Consider the following 23,709-nt stretch of genomic DNA (forward strand, 5'->3'; position numbering starts at 1 on the left):
CATTTCTGTAGATGGGTAAACATGCATTTGGTCCAACTTGTGTATCTGTGTCTCGGAACATAGACATCCAAGATTGAATTTTTTATTGGTAGGACTGGTGGGCGAGCTCATGGCCCTCCTGGTTTTAAATGGTTGCCATTTCCACGTCGATGCGGGCACCCCAAAGTGTATTATTATCTATAGGGCACCCGCCATGACACATGAGGTTTGAGTTTCCGTTATATAGTATAACTCCTGTACTACAAAAAGGAAAACACATTGCTTCTCGACAGAAATAGCCAAGGTCGTTGTATTTATTCGTGCGAGCTCCCAAACACCATACAAATTTCGCTAACAACCTTTGAACTTGAACAAGAATATGTCGAAATCTAGAATTATAATGACCGCATTGACGCCGTGTCCTATCCTTAATGCATTTGTTTCGCGATTGAAATAGGCAGGATGGAGAGGGATACAACAACTAACAGTTTTAATCTATACATTCAAACATTTTTAATAAAAATTCATGAGGTTGTCTAACAGAATTCACCACTTAAAAATAAATATTTTCGTTGTCGTTAGTTTTTATGCCAATAGAAAAACAACATGGATATGGTGAAAACAAACTGTAAACTTAAAATATTGTGTTTTATTTTTATTTTAGAAGTACATTTTATTGTCTAAATTAAACAAAAGAAAAAAAATGAATCGATTTTTCGATACATCAACATTTACTTATCGAGTACGGTACCTACCTATCACTCTTATAATGTGTATATAATCTTTATATTTCCTCCCTTATAATCTTTAGCACCTATCACACAGCTAGATTGTATGTATGGAGGGTGGAGATAAGGAGAACCGTCTCTTATCAACTCTTATGAGAGAAGCTTGAAAAAGTGCCCCCTTTTCTACACTAAATAACAGTTCAGAAATCCTCAAGAATGGCGCTAGCATAGGCACAGGGTATGATATGAATTAAGCAGTTGTTGATTGAAGTATGCTGAGTTAGGAAATTTAATAGATTTAATGATTAGAGTAGTTCGTGACAGTGTAATATACAAGACCTCACATGTTTACGTAGTCCAAACTAATTTCGTCAATATAACCTAAAATTATTGCTGTGGATATTATGTGGAAATAGCCACCATTTTACGAACGTTATAAGGGAGTCAATAGAAACTAAAGTGTATCTATGGTCAATAGAACAGACAAGGCTGTATGGGCTTAGATCTCTTTGCCTTTCCTAATAAGGAAAAATTTTACCAAAAAAAATATCTATGGTTAGTAGTCAGCCAATTGTAAAACGACGTCCCACAAAGAGTTTCTGTTTTCATATTTTTTAAACAAAGTGATTCTTCTTGATTTAGATTATTAAAAAAGTGAATGTTATTGTTAGTTCTATAAATATTGTATCTAAACCACACCAAATTTCTAAAGTGGATTATAATTATTCTGGTAAGTGTTCCAAAAATTTTGTAACAAAAGAAATTTGCAGTTTTCAAATATTTTATTAATGTTTCCTTCCACCCGCTTTAAATTTACAGTAAAACGTATGTACCTAAATGGGGGCTTATTTTAAATTTGATAACGTTGATTGTAAAAAATATGGTTTTATTAATATAAATGAAGCTGCTGTTGTAGCAGCGATCAAATCGTAATTGTACCTACCAATCTTGAAGTCAAGTTAGAAAAAATTTAAAAGACAAGTTCCTTTGATGCACCCAGTTTATTTTGTATGAAACACGAAAAAATAGATAAATCCACAAAAACTGATTGAAGATGCGTTATTAATTTGTGGTATAGTATATGGTCTTGGTTTTTGTAAATCGATAGCTACTTTGTCAAATTTGTATAAGTGTGGGAGGAATACCACAAATAACATCTCTGTTCCTCCAGGAAATCAGTCATTCAACTCAATTTGCTAACCTAGGATAGCATCCTTGATAATAAGAAGTATAAAAAAATTTAGGGATCCTTATTAAAACTCCAATAACGTAGTGCAAGGTGTAAAAAAATTACCTAAAATATTCTTTACATCGCGTGCCCTATGAAAATTATTGATGATAGGATAAAATAATGTACTACGACTTTATAGAACACATTATTATTTACAAAAAGTGTTGTGACAGCACATGTCTAACTATTATAGTTATGCCGCAATAAGTGTTATTTTATTTAAAAAAATAAAACAACGTCAAATATCGTTGAAAATTTGTTAAAGACCCAAGGGGAGCTGGAGCGGGCCGCTTGTATGTATACAAAGCTATGGTGTGTTGCAACAAAACAAAGCTAAGCTAAGTCAGGGATAGCTTTAAACTGCCTTCTCGTCAATCTTTCCAGTCAGTCAATCCATTCTTTCAAAGTAAATTATCTCATTATTTCTTGTTTGTGTAAATGGCAGGTATATGGTGGATTTTGGTGCTACTGTGAATCTTTATAATATAATTAGCTATTTTGCTAATTTCTTGACAGTTAATTTGTGCATTCTGATTTGATGGGCACTATGGCTACTATAAGATTTAACCTTAAATTATGTCCAAGATGGGATGCAACATACACATTGTTTGGTTTATAGGAACTTGCATTCACTTAGTACCAAGTGGGTTGTGAGATCAACCAACTACAGCAAAAAGATATATATATATACATATCCACTTGTTATGTAAAGTATAACTTATGTATTTACCAAAGGAAACAATAATTACACATAATAGGGGTTAAAGTATGAAATTGCCATTCTGTTGTAATAGGTACTTGGAATTGACATAGAACCTTCATAGTTTGAGATTTTTGAGTACAACTTTTTTCAAATGGTACCTATGAGGTTCTTCTTTTAAAAAATGTGCAACATTCGATTATCGACTTTCAGTTCTTTTTTTATTCAGCTTAGACAAGAAAGATGGATACTTCGAAAATTCGGGTGATTTTTGAATAAGAGTTCCGACATGGAACGAACGCTGCAGAAACAGCTCGCAATACTAATGTTGCGTTTGGAGAGGGGACTGCTAATGAACGCAATATGCGATTTTGTTTTAAATGCTTTGTGATGGAAATTTTGATTTGAAGAACGATCCACGTGGAAGACCGTCCACACATGTGAATAACAATGAATTGAAAGAGATGGTGGAAGCCGATCCGAGTTAAACTATCCAGAAATTATCGGTATGGTCAAAGTTACCTTATCAGCAAAATTAACTCGTTTGCGTCAAAAAAATATGAAAAATGGGTTCCTCATGATTTGACTGATCTGCAGATAAAAACGCGTGTTGAAACTTGTGTTTCAGAAATGAAGGAATATTGGATCGAATTGTGACATGTGATGAAAAGTGGATTCTTTAAGATAAGCGTAAGTGAAAAATGCAATAACTGACCCCAGGTCAAACACCACAACAGAGTCCCTTAAGCAAAGCTTACCAATACCAAGCTAATGGTAACTGTTTGGTGGTCTCAGCATGGTGTTATTCACTATAGCTTTATCTGATCTGGTCAAGCAATTATGGCAGATGTCTATTGTGCCGAACTCCGAACAATGATAGCAAAACTTGCAGTGAATGTGGCAGTTGCATGAGAATGTGGCAATTTAATTTAAAATAAGATTAATTAATCATCATCATCATTTTTTCTATTACCCTCTGCTGGGGTGTAGGGCTCGAATCAAATTTTTCCATTTACATCGGTCTTGGGCAGTCTGTTCTAGCTCCTCCCACGTCATGCCCAAGATCCTTAGCTCCTGCTCCACCGAGCGACGCCAAGTTGTTCTGGGGCGGCCTGAAGATTAATTAAGACTAAGATAAATTATTTGTTACAAATTATATAAGACTATGACATGTCCTTCTTCATACGAGGCTTGTGGAGTGTATTAAACGGTAGGCAGCGACTTGGCTCTGCCCCTGGCATTGCTGACGTCCATGAGCGACGGTAACCACTCACTATCAGGTGGGTCTGGTGGTGGTGCGATGTTAAAACGAGATGAAGGAATCATCTCAAATAATTCCTTAGAGCACTCCCAATGGAAAATACGGTACAAAGTACAGAGAGAAGCAAAGTCCCTCCGCAGACCCAGTGGTTCCAAATGGTCCGTCAGAATGGAATTATCCATAATCCGAACGGCCCTCTTCTGTATGGACTAGTCACATGGAAGTAGCTGGTATTTGGGAGCCCCGGCCCAGAGGTGGGAGCAGTACTGTACGCGAGGCTGGACTTGTGGTTTGTAAAGCAAAAGGTATTTGGGAGCCCCGGCCCAGAGGTGGGAGCAGTACTGTACGCGAGGCTGGACTTGTGGTTTGTAAAGCAAAAGGCTTTGTCCAGGCGTGAAGTACTGCTTCGCTCCGTTGAGGACTCCCAGCATTTTGGACGCCAACTTGGCTTTGCCTTCCAAATGACTCCGAAATTGGACATCGCTCGAAATGTCGACCCCAAGTATCCCGATACTGTCGGAATGTTGCAGGGTTACTCTTTGGAATTGCGGCACCATGAAAAATGGGTTCTTCTTCGCAGTGAACGCGCAAACTTGTCTACAACGGGTTTCATTGAATCAAATTCAATTCACCCCACTCGGAGACTCGCCCCAGAGTCCTGTATTTCAGACACAAGTTTAGATCGTCTCTCCTGCACCACGATCCGAGAAAGACTCTGATTGCCGATATATCGCGTATCCCCCGTGCTGTCATCCGCATAGCAATGCATGCCATCAGTAGATAGCATGTCATTGAGATACAGGATGAACAGTGTGGGGGGGAGCACCGAACCTTGTGGAACGCCAGCGTTCATGGTCACGGTATCGGAGCAGCAGCCTTCTACAACGACAATGATGCTCCCCCATCCAAAAAGCTAGCGATCCACTTGCAGAGTCTCTCGGGGGTTCCGTAATGGTACCTTCGACAGAAGTGCCCTATGCCAGACCCTGCTGTGCTCCTTTACATGGTCTCACACAAAATATGATAAACAAATTCAGCAAACAACTGATAGCAAATAAGACCTTTTTTAGTGTTCACGTGTATAAACGTTATGTGATGTGTGACTACTCCTATTCATAAAAATTAATAATGACAACATAACAATTAATAGATGATTCACTATTTTGTTAGATTGTTATATAATGTAAAATAAAATGTAGAGGGGAACCCTAACATTCTTGTATTATTTCTTGCGATTATCGCTTTTTTTATTGTTCCTAAAGCACTTCCACTCTTCTTTGTCTATTTATCTTTATTGTCGCTTTCTTTTAAAACGACTTTCGTTTACATACATACATACAATTCATTATTATGAAAATTAAACAGGAAATATATAAATATGGTAACAAATATCTACTGGAACGTTGAATTCAAAGAAAATGGGTATAGGCAAATTATTGGTGATGAGATTTAGTATTTATTTTTCCTTATATTATTATTAATAATAATAATAATAATTAAAAAATCTAATAATTTAAAATAATTTAAAAAATCGCAAAAGTCGGCAATGCCCAGGGAGATAAACAAAGACCACATGCCCTATCCTTAAAGATAAAAATAACTTGTTTATTATTGCAAATGACTGCATAGTTGTTTTTTTTAATACTTTGCTAATAGGACAGACGTGGCGAACGACGAACAATGACAAGCAATCGATGACTCATAATTTTCAGGCGTTAATTGATTTTTTTAAAAATTTGTATTCCAGATAAAGAATTTCATTTTTCATACCTATGAAAAAAAAAATCGTCAATTGAAAAAGAATGATTAAGTCATTCACGATTTCACGAAATAAATTTAGTGACAAATCGATCGAGCAAAACAAATCGTGTACGCATCCGTTATTATTTTGAAAGGTACAAAATAAGTCGCAATAAAATTAAATTAGATATTATTTGCAAATACACCTTATCATCGAAACTGCTTAACATCTTTAGATAAATATGACCTAGAAATATAAAAAAAAATACAACCAAGTATCACACATTATGCAACATTTGATCGAAATGTTGTTATGTACACGCAATATGATAACGTTAAACTTATTAGGTGTATTGATAATATGAAAAACATGTTTTTGTTTTTCATTGCCTACCTTTAATGTATTGACTGTAGTGGCACGCATTAGTCGAAAAATTGAAGGCCATTGGAAAGATAATAATATCAGCCGTTGAATGCGCTTATTTACGCAGTTTTCGAATGATGGTAAAATATATATTACGCCTCAACTGTTTAAGATCGAAATTCAAATGCTAGTTTGCGATTTTTATAAATGGGAGTTAAGAATGGCCTTGACGGTTTAAATAATACGCAACAGGCGTTTTGCGACGCCACTGCTTGTCGTAAAAACACGTCATGACACACCCATTCGTAGACTAATAAGGTTGCTTGTATTTCGTTACGTTTATAAAGATCTTATTTCATGATCGGTGGGTGTGTCGTTTTAAATTAAAAATAAAATACAGGTCTCGAATAACTATTCTATTTATTTATAATGTGTTCAAATATTATTCAATACATCGTAAGCGTGAATGTTTATTTTATTTTTCAAGGTTTTTATTTTTACATATCAGATCTGTAAGTCTGTCAACATTTTTAGTCTTAAACCATTTTTTTCTAGTTACGTCTACTAATTTTAGAAATATTGTACTGTAATACTAAATCTATACAGAAATATATTTAAACTTAGAGACCTGCGACTTAAATAGAAAAGGTGGCTGGCGATATTGACACGATCAATTAAAAAACGTCGCGATACAATACATATAAAATGAACTGCACGTGGGTGATGCGTCGTCTTCTTCTTTTTTTTTTATCCTTCCTGTACTCATAGCCTTGAGACCCTATATTAGCGTTACCGAACGAGTAGGTGAGCTCACGGGGCTCAAACCTGGCGAAGTTGCTAACACTGACCCTAGCAAGAGCAGTACTTCGCCGAATCTACCACCGGATCGGAAACCCGACCCACTGAGAAGATCCGGCGAGAACTCAGTGAGTGGGCTACCGTCGTCTTCATTTTAGGCTTATTAAAGTCGTCGTGGCCTAAAGGATAAAACTTCCGATGCATTCGAGTTGAGCGATACACCGGTGATCGAATCCCAGGCGGGTACCATTTTTTCTAATGAAATACTTACTCAACAAATGTTCATGATTGACTTCCACGGTGAAGGAATAATATCGTGTAATAAAAATAAAACCCGCAAAATTATAATTTGCGTAATTACTGGTGGTAGGACCTCTTGTGAGTCCGCACGGGTAGGTACCTCCGCCTTGCCTATTTTTGCCGTAAAGCAGTAATGCGTTTTGGTTTGAAGGGTGGGGCAGCCGTTGTAACTAACTATACTTGATACCTTATAACTTATATCTCAAGGTGGGTTTCGCATTTACGTTGTAGATGTCTATGGGCTCCAGTGACCACTTAATACCAGGTGGGCTGTGAGCTCGTCCCCCCATCGAGGCAATAAAAAAAAAAAAAAAAAACCAAATTCCGTTAAACGAAAAATATTATGCATAGACTAAATAATTAGTAGTTTTGTTTTTGTTAGTAATCTATATTGGGTTTACGTTAAAACACGTTGCTATGATCCCATTACGGCTTCGGGAACATTTACCTTCAGACTCCTTGTGTATCATACTGCTAATTAGTAGCTTAATTAATTCTTGAGAATAGAGGAAAAAAACCTTCATAATTTATTTTGAAATTTCAACATTTCAAATTATAATTTAACTGAGAAGCTGAAAGTTATAAGTAAATTTGAAGTACTTTTTTTCTTGGCCAGATTACTCCCGTGCGTTCCGATTTGAAGGATTAGACAGCTTTATACAGCACAATTGAGATTTCGACCACATGTGTCGAGGTGGGTCAGTTTGTGACGCCTATGGACTCCAGTAAAGCACTTAACACCAAGCGGGGCGTGAGCTCGTTCACTACGCAAAAAATACCACTAATAAAATTGTGTTTATGCTATTAAAACTTTAACATTAATAGGTACCTAATAAAAATAAAATAAGCGTTAAATTAAGTAACAAAAATTTATTTAATGTCGTACCAGTCTCTGTTTATGTGTTTTTATTAAAATAATTTTTCTTTAACTGGTGTCATATACTGCTTCTAGGATAAAAAAAATAAAAAGCTCAAAAAGAAAAAAACAATTGTAGTAAATTTTTAATAAACATTTCGGATAATCATTTCAACCTTTGTTTTTGCAGCACATTCCATTGTTATTATTACTCTACCTTTCAGTTTTATCGATCCATAACGAGGAAATGGCGTCAACAGAAAAGCTGTAATTAAATTATTAATGGCTTACTTAATCGAAATTAAATTAAATATAACGTAATTAAATTCAGTGATTAGAGGGATAGTTTGAAATTTTTACGCTATTTATTTTTAGGCTACTGCTGAAATAAAATCTGTTGCTACCGCCAAAGCAGTTTGCGTGTTGTACTTACTCCGTGATTGTGCTACAGCTCGAGGCTTAATTTTAAAACGAATACTTTCGCAACATGGTGCGAGTGGCGCGACATCACGCCATCCACACCACGCGACCAACCCGTCGCTTCGTAATACTTATAATTTGTACAAGTTTTCCTTTTAGTCAGAAATCAGTCAGTGGGTTGAATCGTATAAAGAACATCGGCTTGTATGCGAATGATAAGAGTCGTCTATTATCAAAGGTGGCAATCTGTGCATTTGGACAAAAAAATGTTATTGATATGTCAATACAGATTGATTTGAATATAATCGTCTCCTTCAAAGAATACGGTTCAAAACCTGCATTAAATAAAGGTTAATACTTAACCTGTTATTTATCTAAGATGTCGTTCAGAAGAGTTTTGTGACTGCCAATGGAATACAAAGTCAATAATTCGTTTTTCTGATTTACCAATAATTGTCCAAAAGTCACATTGCCGGCTTTGATAATAGTCGACTCATGAGCTGTTTCTAAAAAACATTCACTGGATTGGGTACGTCATAGTACTACGTCAGCTTAAGATCGGCTGTTGGAGTATCGCAGTATCTTCCCACCCACACGAGCCAGTCACAACTCGCAATACTCGCACACAGCACAATCAGTGTGTTAGTTGAATTGACATTGTGACCACGCGTTTAAGTTTTTGTTGTTTACACAAGAGTTTATACGTAACTTTGAAGAGATTGTAAATAATTGATTGCAAAAAAAATATTGAATCGTGAATAATCACCATTGTGTTTTAAGGTTAGTTTTTTTTATATATAAAATGTGTGACTATTAAGGTAGGTACGAATTAATAATTTTACAGTAACAAATAAATTAATTTTTAAAATAAAAATGTAATGAAAAGAAGTCTCACATAAATTGTATGTGTATTGTGTTGATACGGTATATTTTGAGAGAAGCCATTAAACGTTTTTCTTTTATTTGTAGTAAAACTGCATAACATTAATTATCTGTAAAATTATTCCAAAATTTCTTGCAGATTAATTAGTTTAAAACTTGCAGCAATTAAGTAGGTACGTGTTACAAAACAACGTTACAGAACTTCTTTGTTGCTTTCTTATTCGTTTAAGTACGCCTTTTCTTATAATTGTTATTGTACACTTTTTACGTTGCTTTATCAATATTTATTTATTCAAATTTACTGTCGTGATCACTGAGTAGTTTCTATGCAGTCTTTAATCATTTCGTATTGAGAACTTTGCAACATGACCTATTTAATAATTGATCATAAACACATCACTAGTAATTGCGAGCGAATTTAGTAAAAATGATTTTTCGTTGATCTCATTTGCTTAATTGCCTAGGCCCAAAACATAGTTTTCGGTGGGAATGAGGTGATTTTTCAGGATAAAAAGCGGTCTATGTCACTCTCCTGACCTAAAACTATCACTTGTGCCGATGCACTGCTTCATTACAAAACACGTAATTTTTTAAAGATAATAAAGCATAGTTTCCCGTGGGAATGAGATGTTTTTTTAGGTATAAAAAATAGCTTATGTCAATCGGACCGCAATAAGATGTGCTGACGACTTCATAACTCGCCTAGTTAAATGGTTGTCGCAGCTCAGCTCAGAGTCCATACGCAAATGCCGCTGTCCACCTTGAGATTTGACCTGCTTATTTCTGCCGTGAAGCAGTAATGCGTTTCGGTTTGAAGGGTGGGGCAGCCCTTGTAACTATACTTGATACCTTAGTTAGAACTTATATCTCAAGGTGGGTGGCGCATTTACGTTGTAGATGTCTATGGGCTCCAGTAACCGCTTAACACCAGGTGGGCTGTGAGCTCGTCCTCCCATCTAAGCAATAGAAAAAAAAGGTTGAAGACTCGATTTTGTTTTAATAATAACTGTCGCTTACGAAAGAACCACGCATTAGGAATAATATTGCTAAATATAATAACAACCTAAAATATTGAATATCCAGTTAATAGTTCATTCGTACACATGTTCATGACGCCTTTACAGGACAGGAACACGTGAAGACCTTTGACCAAACACAGATAAGGTTTCAGTCAAACCACAGCGATACATATGTCTGATAATGTTTTTCTTAATAACACTTCCGCTTCTACTCATTGCTAATAGATAAACATTATATTAATACCTAAGTACACAAAAGAAATTAGCGTTTCTTTTGATTATGCAAAATGTTATTATCAATCACGTTTATGTTCACGACGCGACGTGTTGTAGCGTAGTCGTGTAATGGCCACGATACCATCGTATGACCGCAAAATGTTTATACAATGTACATGTTATTGAACGAATTCACTGAAAATTCAGAATTTATCAGTTCAACCTACTTTTAGCCAATGTACAACACTGAGGCTTTGTGTTACGAATGCTTTGTTAGATATACAACTGGGTTGGCAAACCATATAATTTTGTTGTTTAACTCTTTGCATACTTACCGTTACTGTGAATCAATAATATCCTATCAATCAAAACCTACTCAACATGATCGTCAGTTTTGGCTAAAGGTTTTAATATTTTCGGAAAGCACCATCAAGTTGAAAAGCTAGAGGCAGTAAAAGAAAAGGTATTTTAACGAATTTAGAAGATCTGTCACACCGATACCGTTTTATGTTATAATATTTTTGGAACGATAATCCACACGCCTATAATTTTGTGCTCTAGAAAATTTGTTTGATGAATTCGGCCAACATAGCAGCAGTATAATATACCTGTTAAATTATTTTCACTTTCCACCTTCAAAATCCCTACCTTTGCCATTATGTCATCATTAGATAAACTTGAGAGACTCGGAGTAACGGACAAATAAAGTTATCACTTTTTTCTTTTACTTTAGCTACAGAACCCTAAAATGTTATTTGAATCAAATAAGATAAAACATTTCATTTGATGTACGCGCATGCACATATTCACGTCAAGCGGCTTTGCTATGGTGACCAGGTTTCAACTTATCACCAGTGTTGAAAATAAAACTAGAGAAAGTAATGTATGGAAATAAGTTGACGTAACTATGCACTATGACTGCGCACCGATGATGAGAATGAAGAGTAGGTGTATGGAGGAGGCAGGCATCACGTATTATTATCATGTGGGCAGGTAATTTTCTCTCAATGAAGGCCACAGGGCGACTTGAGGAAGTTGAGCCTGCGCGACATGCTACCGTCGCTGGTGTAGGCTGATTATGAAGAGACAGTCTCTTCCCGGTGATGGTCACGGGGCGACCTAAGGGGGTTGAGGCTGCGCCGCACGCTACCGTCAATCTAGCGCGCTGGCACCAGGAGGGCGGGACGACGTGTCGGCGGCTGCGGACTGCGATGCGGTCCGCATTTTCGTCGTCGCTGTCGTCGCCGAACATACTGTGGAAGAGCAACCCGGTCGGCGGTGTATCGCGTTCCGACCTGGCAGGCTGGTTCTGGCCCAGCGGGGTATCCCGGAACACCAGCGGCATCGCCCGGGCGGCCTGGGGGGGCCGCCGTATCGCGGAGACCGACGTCATTGGTCGCCGACTATCGCCTCGACGACCCGTCGGTCGGGCGTCCTCGGGGTGGCGCCGCGTGTCTGGTTGTAGTGTTGACCTCGGGAACCCCCCTACTCTGACCGGGTTTTGAGCCCGGACGGAGATCGGACGTCGGGTGTAAGAGTGCAGGGGAGTTGTTTAGTGGGTGGGCCCGCGGTCTGCTTCCAACACTTTGCAGATCGTCAAATACCCCGCGCGCCCCCTAGGCGCGGGGGCCTCGTAGGAGGTTCGGCCCCCGGCCCGAAAGAAAAAAAAGGCTGTTTCTGACCCAACGGAGTAACCTGTAAGGTCGGCGTCGACGACCCGTCGGGAATCGCAGGGGTGGCGCTGCTGGTTGTATGTAGTCTTAACCGCGTTCAAAATAATTTGCTGAGGAGCTAAGGACTTGAAATTTTGAACATTTTAGTTTTGTTTTTCACGGTATTTTTTGACTATACCCTGTCGAATTTAAAAAAATTATTAAAATATGTAGAATAAAAATAAATCCAGATTATCGAGGTTTTTTATCAAATTAAGGTAAATTGAAAAATAATAATATCCACGTTAAGAAAATTAATAAACTTATTTAAAAGAATTGCATATAGAGGATATCACGTTAATCAATTCTAAGTAATCTAGAGTAGCAATGTTGTTGATAAAATTAAATTCTTGCTTACGTGCGATATAATTATAAATCATGTAAATGCTGTTTGTCTCATCTGGTACAAGTATAACTTTTATTAGTCATAGATTGGATATTGTTTTGCATTATTACTCAAGTTTAAGGCTCCAGATGAGATCGCTGTTTTCAATGAAAGTCAAATCCATAACGACGTACCAAAGTTAAGTGTTAGGCTAACGACAAACAAATTATAGATGAGGAGCAATAACATTTTTAGATATTTAAAAGTGACAGAAACGCCTTATACACTCATTGGTCCGTGATCTTGACTTGGTCATCAACATCACAATAAACACACTACTCGTGCCAAAATTTTCCTCGGTAATTAGGCACCTACCTATATTATGCTGTAAGATGTAGTTAAAATATTATGACAGAGTCTAATTTGAGTATTTTTATGAACTAGTCATTCTGCGTCTATGGGGGTAAAGTCCTCAGCCGTCTTGAGCGGTGTTCACGTTCACATTGCGTCACGCTGCACGCTGTGATAGCGTGCTCACTTTTACAAATTCATAATACGTCTATCTAACGGGGTGAATGAATTCGCTGGTGTTTTATTTGCCAAATCGTCGTTGTCAAACCAAAATCTGATATGTGCACATTTTGACTACTGCAATTATAATTGTTTACTAACCAAATTTTCATATAAAAAGTCTACTGTGTGACTTTAACAATAATAAGAATTGGCTTCATACTTTTTATTACAGTAGAACGTTTTTATTTCATATCTCGGAGTTACAATTTTTTCTCATAGTAGATAGGTATTCTCTTGACAACAACGGGTTGCTTGTCGGTCGTTATATTTAGGTTTCAAGTTTTAGGATTTTCTTATGTGTTACGTTTTCCGGAAACACACATTTCCCCAAGAAAAATACAAATATATCCGGAACTCGAATTTCAATTTAATATTGATAATGTCGCCAACTAATTGTCAGATCCCGGATCTGAATTGTCAGATCCGGGTCACATTGTACAGTAGCGAGGAACGCCAACAATTATATCAATAATGCGATCAATTTCATATTGTGATATTCAAACCGTAATATTGTGTGAACACAAACATCTGTGTGTTTAAAATTGTTGCCTGTGTTTTTGCAGACTATCAAAGTGGTTAGTTTTCGAGACTATGTCAGTCATCGACCTCAAGTGTTTTTATTGATACCCAGATATTAATAGACAGCGATAGCCATTTGAATATTTATAGTCAAACATGCAATGTGGAACAATTTCCGGATCAAGTAGTCAACAGAGCTACCAATGCTTAGACATAACAAGCCAACGTATTATAGAAATTTTAAGTGAACAAAATATGTTAGTTTATATTACAACATTAGGAATGTCGCTGGTTCTAGAAAAAATGTGGTTTTATTGTTTCAATCTGGTTCTTTTCATGATAACGCGATTAAATGTAACTTTATATGTCAAAAAATAAAGTATTACAAGCTTTGTGTAGCAAGTGTCATCGATACAGTAAAGACTTATATGGTACTCTGACGAAGACACATAATCTTAAACGTAAACACTATATTGTTATAGTTATCTTCAATGTACAGGTACATATTTATATTACATATAATTACACATACATATATACAGACAAGAAATTTTCCATTTTCTGAAAGTAATATAATTAACGTAAGTGTGTGTACGGAATGTACACGAAGCTCACAATGAACTTACCATCGCAATGGTAAGGGAATAAATATTAATTGCTTTTCGTTCGTAAGCTCATCACTTGAGAAAAACTGGAGTGAATTGGCAAATTATTTATTATACAAGATCCATTTTCTTTATTAGGGACCGGCATAATCGGGCAAAATTCAGAAAAATAATGTAGAAATTCGGATCTAACAAGGAGGTTCGACTCAGTTACTAATTAATAAAATCTAAGGACGAAACCACAACCTTAGTTTTTAGAATCAATACCTAGTAAAAGATTTACTTTAAATCCAACCACTAACATCGTGCACGCATGCCCCTATTACAACTCAAATTTCCTGTCTGATAAATTAGCTTCCGGAAACATCGATAGAATTCTAAGTCTGTGTTTAAACGCAAAGTGTTTACATTTGCAAACTTCTTCCGACATAAAATTATATTCATGAAATTCTGTAAGTTACGAGAAAACTGCATAATGTTTCAACCCTACATAAACAATAATATTATGCAAATACATATCTAATTAATTTTAATTTGTGTAACATGAATTAACGTTCATCATTAAAGATCATGGAAAAGACACGTTAGTAATGCGGTTGAAACATTCCATTAATTATTTATTTCTTTGTTAGATGGGAATTAATGATTCATTTTCTTTGTTACAGAGTAAGGCGACGTTATATGTGTTTTTAGTCCCAACATTATGGGGTAATTGAAGGCGTTTTCGTGAGAACGAAGCGTATGTTAAAGAAGATACATACAGTATTAATTTTAAGACAAGGTTGTACGGAAAACCGGCCGTCATGTATTCTATGAATTATATCGGTCAGTTCATAGCGAACTTTCGCGAATTCTATAATGAGATCAACGCAGCGACACTTACTGGAGCTATAGATGTCATCGTAGTCGAACAGCCCGATGGCAGCTTCACCTGTTCGCCATTCCACGTGCGTTTTGGGAAACTCGGCGTGCTTCGATCCAGATTTAAAGTGGTAAGAAAAAAAATATTCAGTAGAAATAACATCTTCTATCTTCTTCTTCTATATATATAAAAATGAATTGCTGTTCGTTAGCCTCGCTAAAACTCGAGAACGGCTGGACCGATTTGGCTAATCTTGGTGTTGAATTATTTGTGGAAGTCCAGAGAAGGTTTAAAAGGTGGAAAATGCTCGGAATTAAATAAAAATAACAATTTTGTTTTTCCTTTGATGTGTCCCCCGTCGGACGGATTCCTTTTGTTTGTTTTAAGTTTATTTTATACAAAAGTTTAGGTCTTTTATTTATCGATTGAGGCAATACGAAGTCTGTCGGGTCAGCTAGTTAGTAATATAATTTTTTCAATTTCAATGTTTTCAATTTAATGGTGTTATGAATCACCAGTTGTATGTGTCTTCTTTTCCGGAAATATGTACTTTCGCCACACGTGGCACGATGTAGGTACATCTGTACGAAAATAATATTGTTGTTCGCAGTCTCCGCGTCCTCGCATCGTTTATACGATCGAGTTTAAACTTTGTACAGTTGTTGTCACTCTGCGTTTGTGTAAAATATTCGGACATGCTAAAATTTACGTAAAAAAAAATTGGCATTTTTAGGGCTTATTTAAATGGAACGTGCTTAGTGGTTACCAGATCACGTAGACATCAAAAACGTAAATTCCGCCGCCCACCTTGAGAGCTCTATGTCTCAGTTTAATAGTACAACGGCTGCTCTACCCTTCAAACCGAAACGCGATGATGCTTTCCGGCAGAAATAGACAAATTAGTGGTATTAACCCGTGCGGGGTCACAAAGTACCCTATTTAGTTTAATGAATTTCATTCCACTTGTTAACGGAATTGTAACATGCGTTATGGTAAACTAGGCAGAATCAAGTGTACTTGTTCAACTTAGCCTTATTTTACAAATGAGCACAAGAAATAACTTCCACTAGTTAGTACCTTATTCACTTTTGGTGCATTGATAGGTATTTATTGAAAGGAATAATTAAGAACCGTATTCTGAGTTTTACTTTCAAGATGTTACTAAAGAATAAACTCGGATTGTAAAACCTGTTTAGTAGATAAATTATATTTCAATGAAACAAACCTCTTAAGAATGTTACGGAACCAATGCTTGTTAGTCTTGCAAAAGCTGCAAAATGTCGAGGACGACCGCGCCTCGTCTACGTTTATTGTCGTCGTTATTAATTAACATGCTGGTAACGTTTTCAAATTCACGGTTTATTTGGGCCTTGTGTGTGTTTGCGTAAAGCGCTTATATGTATGTGTACAGCCGCGCCAGGAAAAAAACAGCTCAAATATAAAATTATTTCCGTGTTCTAATCTCACGGCTCTGACATTATTACTATTCGGTCGCCTCCCATCTTTATTTGAAAACATCCCTCTTAACACATAATCCTTTTTCCAAAACGTATATTGATGCAATACCAGCATGCAATCAGAAAAACTTTGCACTACAAAATCAAATGTACTCACAATGTATATGTCGTGGATAACGACTTTTAGTTGTCGTGGATAACGACTTTTAGTAATATTAAGACGGTGGTTTTGATTATTATTTTAAATGATGAGATGTTGTTGTTCGCGACGGACATAAAGAAACATAGTTAGAATAGGACATTCCCGACGGACATTTAGGAAAATTAGAAATAGAATAGATACGTAAAAATAGTTATAAATGTCCGCAAATAGATAGTATATGAAAAATAGCTGTGAAATAAATAGATAGAGAATGTCCGTAATGAACATAGTAAATATATAATAGAAATGTCCGTAATAAATAGTTATGTTAAAAATAAGTTAACATAAAATAGATAATAAATAGTTTATAATAGAGAATGTCCGTGATAGACAGTATGTTAAAAAATAGTTAGCATACAAATGTAAATAGATATAAGTAAATTTGTAAATATTTGTTTGAAAATAAAGATTGGTCCTCGTGGTCTTTAATTTGGCGTGGGAACGCAGGAGCGAGTCACAATACGGGCGACTAATAGAGCGACTAGGCAAACAATAGGCGAGCGAGGCGGCCGAGAGAACAATGGACGCCCACCGTGCTCGGACTCATAATAGCGCTGGCCGAGTGCGCGTGGGCGACCATAAATAGGGGGCCTACCTCGCTGCAAATTCAGTTCGAGACAGCGAGCCGACGAGTCAAGACCTCTCCAGAAGAAGAGGAGAGAGCCAATCGACGACAAGAAAAGACTCGCTCCTACGCCCTGCGCCGGTCAAGCCACGAGGACCGTGTGAACGCCATACTGAAGCCTTCGTTATTTTCCTCGAACCAATCCCAGCACCCGTTCCGCGACAGCCACTGCGGCAATACTCGAGCCACCACGTTTCAACGAGTAAGAAGTCTAAAAATCACACGTGGTGGCCGAAACCTGAGCGGTGGCCGTCCGGAATATTGGTCCTTCGAGAGCCGGATTCATTTGAGGAAGATCGAAGAAAATTGAAGATTGAAGATTGAAGAAATGGTGCTCACACGGTCCGAGAAGATGAGGTCGTCACGCCTTGACCGGCCCGGCAACGAAGCTGTCTCGGGCTCAACATCGCAAGACGCACAGCAACGAGCTGTGTCGGCCGCGCCGCGTTCGGGAGTGACGCAGGGACCGCCACCGATGGCGGCAACCTCCTCCCAGTCAACCGCGCCGCGTTCGGGAGTGACGCAGGGACCGCCACCGATGGCGGCACCCTCCTCCCAAGTGGAAAAGTGTCCGGGAGTGCCGCGGGGCTCACAAGCGATGCCCCCCTCCCGCCAAATATTGCCTACGCAATACTCGCCGGCGTCGCCAACGGGACCGAACAGCGGGGTCTGTCGTCGAGTGGTCAGACCTCCCAGCACCGCGACACCGGCAACAACTTCAGGCGACGCAGTAACGGAGAGCGTCGTATCCGCGAGCCAGAACAGAAAAGAGTCAGCGCTCACGGCCAATCCAATTGTACACGGGTCCCACATCACGGACGCCGCTGCCAAAATCTCGACGACAGAAGAAGGCTCCACACTCCGCGACGGGATGGCGCCACCAGTACGAGGATCTTCAAGAAAGTCGAGTCAACAGTCACAACGGCTGTTGCTTATGGCGCGCCTCAAGGAAGAGCATCTTCGCGCCAAAGAAGAACAAGCCCGACTCCAAGCAGAGCTCGCCGCCGCCCGCATCTCAACATTAGAAGCCGAAGCGCTCGTTGAAGAGGAGGAAGATGCGCGCACAACACTCACGGAGGACGAGAACGAGCAATCACAGCGCATCGACACATGGCTCAGTCAGCAACGATCGATCGCGCTACACGGAGTCGAAGAAAGAGTAATGCAGCCAACACACGGATCACCAGCCACCATCGAGCAACCGCAACTGGAACTTCCCGCACCAATAGAACAGCTGAAGCTACCGGCCCCTGCCGCGGCACCGATTGCCGCACCTGTCGCACCGAAGAGCGACATCGCCGAACTAGCAGCTGCCATCGCGACGGCCGCCCGCCAAGCCAGGCCCGGACCATCGCACCGGTACTACGGGGAGCTTCCAGTGTACAGTGGATCGCATCAAGAATGGCTCTCCTTCAAGGTCGCCTACGCCGAATCAGCGGACAGCTTCAGCGCCGCAGAGAACACTGCGAGACTTCGGCGTACGTTGAGAGGAAGAGCAAGAGAAGCGGTCGAAAACTTGTTGCTGCATTACACCGAGCCCGCCGAGATCATGCGGACTCTAGAATCGCGCTTCGGACGTCCAGAAGCAATCGCCGCAACGGAGCTGGAACGACTGCGCGCGCTGCCACGCTGCACGGACACACCGAGGGACATCTGCGTATTCGCGAATAAGGTGAACAACGTCGTCGCCGCTCTGAGGGCCCTCGACCGCGTACATTACATGTACAACCCGGAGCTCACCAACATCACATCAGAGAAGCTGCCGTCCACTCTACGCCACCGCTGGTTCGAATTCTCAGCGACTCAACCGGCGGGAGAACCGGACCTCGTCAAGCTGTCGCGCTTCCTGCAACGCGAGGCGGACCTGTGCAGCCCATACGCACAGCCGGAGCCAGAGACGAGAGTGGAGAACACCAGCGGTCGGCGGAAGATGGTGAATACGCCTCAGAGGACGCACACCACGCAAGCGAAGGAAGAGAGGAAATGCGCAGCATGTCAGAAGCCGGGGCACATCCCACAAGATTGTCCCGAATTCAAGAGAGCAGCCGTCAGCGAGCGCTGGGATACGGCGAAGCGCGAGAATTTGTGTTTCCGGTGCCTACGGTTCCGGTCCCGGGGACACGTGTGTAAAAAGAAAAAGTGCGGCGTCGACAGCTGTGAACGCACGCACCACGAGCTGTTGCATAAGAAGCCAGCATGGCAGAAACCGAAAGAAAAAGAAGAGGCGGTCACCTCGACGTGGGCCGCAAGAAGTGCGACAGCCTACCTAAAGATGGCGCCAATTACTGTTATCGGACCGGCGGGAGAAGCAGATACATGGGCCCTGCTGGACGACGGGTCAACGATCTCGCTGATCGACGAAGACTTCGCGAGACAAGTGGGCGCCAAAGGACCGATCGAACCCCTCTTCATCACTGCCATCGGAGACAACAAGATAGACGCAACACGCTCACGACGCGTCCCGCTGAAGCTATGCGGACGCACGGGGGAACCGCAAGAACTGAACCTACGGACAGTCAACGGCTTAAAATTAACACCACAGCGACTGAACATCGAAGTCCTCGCGTCGTGCCATCACCTCACCGACCTCCGCCATCACTTCAAAACGAGCTACGCCTCGCCGAAGATACTGATCGGCCAAGACAACTGGCACCTGCTGGTGACGGAGGAGATGCGGACGGGACGACGCGATCAGCCAGTGGCGTCTCGTACTCCGCTCGGGTGGGTCGTGCACGGAGCACACCCGGGAGGCAAGAGACAGCGCGTCAACTTCGTGGGACACGCGACGACGGTCGATACGAACATGGACGAAGCCCTCAAGCACTACGTCGCGATCGAGGGACTCACCGTCGCCGCCAAGACGCCGAAGAATGACCCAGACGAGCGCGCGCTGAAGATCCTGCGAGAGACCACTCAACAGCAACCCGACGGCCGCTACGAGACCGCACTGCTGTGGCGTGAGGAGGGCCTGAAGATGCCCAACAATTTCGAAGCCGCGCTAAATCGCCTGACGTCCGTAGAGAAGAAACTGGAGAAGGATCCAAACATGAAAGAGCGCTACAAGCAACGAACAAACGCGCTGGTAGCGAAAGGATACGCCGAAGTAACTCCGTCGACGGGTACGAAGAAGCGAACCCGGTACCTGAAACACTTCGGCGTAACACACCCAATGAAGCAGGAGAAGATTCGCATCGTGCACGACGCCGATGCGAAAAATAGAGGGAAGAAGCCCAAACGACATCCTGCTCACCGACCCGGACCTGCTGCAGTCGCTGCCCGGAGCGATGATGCGCTTCAGGCAGCACGCCGTCGCCGTCTCCGTGGACATCGCGGAGATATTCATACAGATAGGCGTCCGAAGCGAGGACCGCGACGCGCTCCGGTACTTGTGGAGGGAGAACCCTTCACGAGAACCTATAGAATACCGGATGAGATCCATCGTCTTCGGCGCGAGAAGCTGACCTGCAACCGCCATCTGCGTGAAGAACCGACTGCAGTACCCGGACGCCGCCGACCTGAAGCTCCACACGTAAGTGGACACCAACAAGTACGCCCACGACGCCGCGTTGTACTGGCGCGTGGAGACGCCCGACGGGGAGATGAGGACCTCCCTAGCCAAAGACCGAGTCGCAACCGTGAAGCTAACTTCGATACTGCGTCTCGAGCTACAAGCCGCCGTGATGAGCAGCCGCATGGCCGCGGCCGTCACGGAAAAACACTATAGAAAGCCAGACACGAGTGTTCTGGACCGACAGTGCCACCATAGAAGAGAACAGCACTGTGGAGGAATGGCGCTGGGTCCCCACAAGAGAGAATGTCGCCGACGACGCCACAAGAGAAATACCCGTCGGCTTTGTAGAAAACCACCGCTGGTTCATAGGCCCGGAATACCTAAGACGGCATCCGGATGATTGGCCCGTACAACGGACTGCAAAAAAGGCAGAAGAGACGGGCGAAGAGAAGTGCGCAACGCTCGCCGTGAGCAGAGAGAGCCTCGGCGAAGCGATCCCGGACCCAAGACGCTTCTCCAAGTGGGAGAAGTACCTGCGTGCAACGGGGCGAATACTGCAATTCGTCGACCTATGCCGCAGAAGTCGCGAGCGCACTTATTACAAGAGGACCAGGCGGAACCCGCGTTCGGACCCAACGTGGGAGAAGAATAGAAAGAAGACGACTTCGAAGACCCCGCTGAACACACCGCGGACGCCAGAGCAAGCAGTCATCCAATGGAAGACTTTAGACGCCGACACGCTTCGACGCGCCGAGACGCTCATTTGGCGACAGAGCCAGCGGGCGGCCTTCGAGGAAGAGATTTTGACGCTCCAGCGAGGGAAACAAATATCCCCAGCGAGCCGACTGCGAAACTTGTCCGTAACTTACGCGGACGGCATATTAAGAATAAACGGACGCATCGGCAACATCGAGGGAGCTGACGTCATCACCTCGCCTCTCGTGCTAGACGGATCCCGACGCGAAACGAGACTGATGATAGACTTCATCCATAGAAAGATGCACCACGCCGGAACCGAAGCTACGATCGCCGAGTGCCGACAGTCGTACTGGATCTTACGCCTACGCCCAGTGACACGGAGCGTGATCCACAATTGTCTTCCGTGTCGTATCCGCAAGGACACTCCACCGCGTCCAGCCACAGGCGATCACCCACCGAGCAGACTGGCACACCATCGGCGACCATTTACATACGTGGGCCTCGATTACTTCGGGCCCTATCAAGTTACCACCGGCAGAAGCACCCAGAAGCACTACGTGGCCATCTTCACATGTCTCACTACGCGTGCGGTACATTTAGAACCGGCAGCGAGCCTCAGCACGGACTCAGCGGTGATGGCACTCCGGCGCATGATCGCGCGCCGGGGAGCTCCGACGGAGATATGGAGCGACAACGGCACCAATTTACGGGGTGCCGACAAGGAGCTGCGCCAAGCTCTGGACAAGGCGACTGAGCATGAAGCGAGCTTAAGAATTATCCAATGGCGCTTCATCCCACCGGGCGCGCCTTTCATGGGCGGCGCCTGGGAAAGAATGGTGCGGGCGGTAAAGGCCGCGCTCTCGGCCACGGAACAGCCGAGGCACCCGACGCCCGAAATATTTCACACTCTGCTAGCGGAGGCAGAGTTCACAGTGAACAGCCGACCTCTCACCCATGTATCGGTGAGCGCCGACGATCCCGACCCTCTGACACCGAACCACTTCCTGCTGGGAGGCCCGGCGCGAGTCCCCGTGCCGGGCAAGTTTGACGACACCGACCTCATAGGGCGCGCACACTGGCGCGCAGCTCAACGTCTGGCAGATGTGTTCTGGAGTCGCTGGCTCCGGGAGTACCTGCCCGACCTGCAGAACCGGCGGGAGCCCCACAGCCGCGGGCCCGCCCTGAAGATAGGCGACGTCGTGATAATAGCAGACGGAACGCTCCCACGGAACACCTGGCCACGAGGGATCATCCAGGAGGTTTACCCGGGGGCCGACGGCATCACTCGAGTGGTCGACGTGCGCACCGCCGGCGGTATCCTGCGACGCCCGGCAAAGAAGATCATCGTGCTGCCCACGATGTCCGCCGCTCACCAAGGAGGATGCAGCGACGTGAACGACGCTGCACGGCGGGAGGATGTTCGCGACGGACATAAAGAAACATAGTTAGAATAGGACATTCCCGACGGACATTTAGGAAAATTAGAAATAGAATAGATACGTAAAAATAGTTATAAATGTCCGCAAATAGATAGTATATGAAAAATAGCTGTGAAATAAATAGATAGAGAATGTCCGTAATGAACATAGTAAATATATAATAGAAATGTCCGTAATAAATAGTTATGTTAAAAATAAGTTAACATAAAATAGATAATAAATAGTTTATAATAGAGAATGTCCGTGATAGACAGTATGTTAAAAAATAGTTAGCATACAAATGTAAATAGATATAAGTAAATTTGTAAATATTTGTTTGAAAATAAAGATTGGTCCTCGTGGTCTTTAATTTGGCGTGGGAACGCAGGAGCGAGTCACAATACGGGCGACTAATAGAGCGACTAGGCAAACAATAGGCGAGCGAGGCGGCCGAGAGAACAATGGACGCCCACCGTGCTCGGACTCATAATAGCGCTGGCCGAGTGCGCGTGGGCGACTATAAATAGGGGGCCTACCTCGCTGCAAATTCAGTTCGAGACAGCGAGCCGGCGAGTCAAGACCTCTCCAGAAGAAGAGGAGAGCGCCAACCGAACAAGAAAAGACTCGCTCCTACGCCCTGCGCCGGTCAAGCCACGAGGACCGTGTGAACGCCATACTTGAAGCCTTCGTTATTTTCCTCGAACCAA

General features: G+C 42.1%; 1 protein-coding gene and 1 long non-coding RNA gene across 5 annotated transcripts in view; one reads left to right on the forward strand and one right to left on the reverse strand.

Moving 5' to 3' along the window:
• Positions 1-1,274: 1,274 nt before the first annotated feature.
• The window catches only part of LOC101745494 (phosphatidate phosphatase LPIN3), a 40,199-nt gene continuing 17,764 nt past the window's right edge, over positions 1,275-23,709 (forward strand). For 2 of the 4 annotated variants that reach the window (XM_062668637.1, XM_062668638.1), the window contains exons 1-2: positions 8,600-9,157; positions 14,894-15,220. In XM_062668637.1, coding sequence (XP_062524621.1) covers positions 15,032-15,220 — 189 coding nt within the window. In that variant the 5' untranslated portion in view covers positions 8,600-9,157; positions 14,894-15,031. Of the gene's footprint in view, positions 1,438-8,599; positions 9,158-14,893; positions 23,679-23,709 lie in introns of those variants that run through there. The other 2 variants (XM_062668636.1, XM_062668635.1) reach the window with 2 other exon arrangements.
• On the reverse strand, positions 2,223-8,584 carry LOC134198904 (uncharacterized). The gene is made up of 3 exons (XR_009973187.1): positions 8,391-8,584; positions 6,034-8,222; positions 2,223-3,750 (listed from the first exon to the last, which is right to left on the reverse strand). It is a non-coding gene; the product is annotated as an uncharacterized LOC134198904 (long non-coding RNA).

This window comes from Bombyx mori, chromosome 5 (assembly GCF_030269925.1).
Source record: "Bombyx mori chromosome 5, ASM3026992v2".
Taxonomy (NCBI): Eukaryota; Metazoa; Arthropoda; class Insecta; order Lepidoptera; family Bombycidae; genus Bombyx; species Bombyx mori.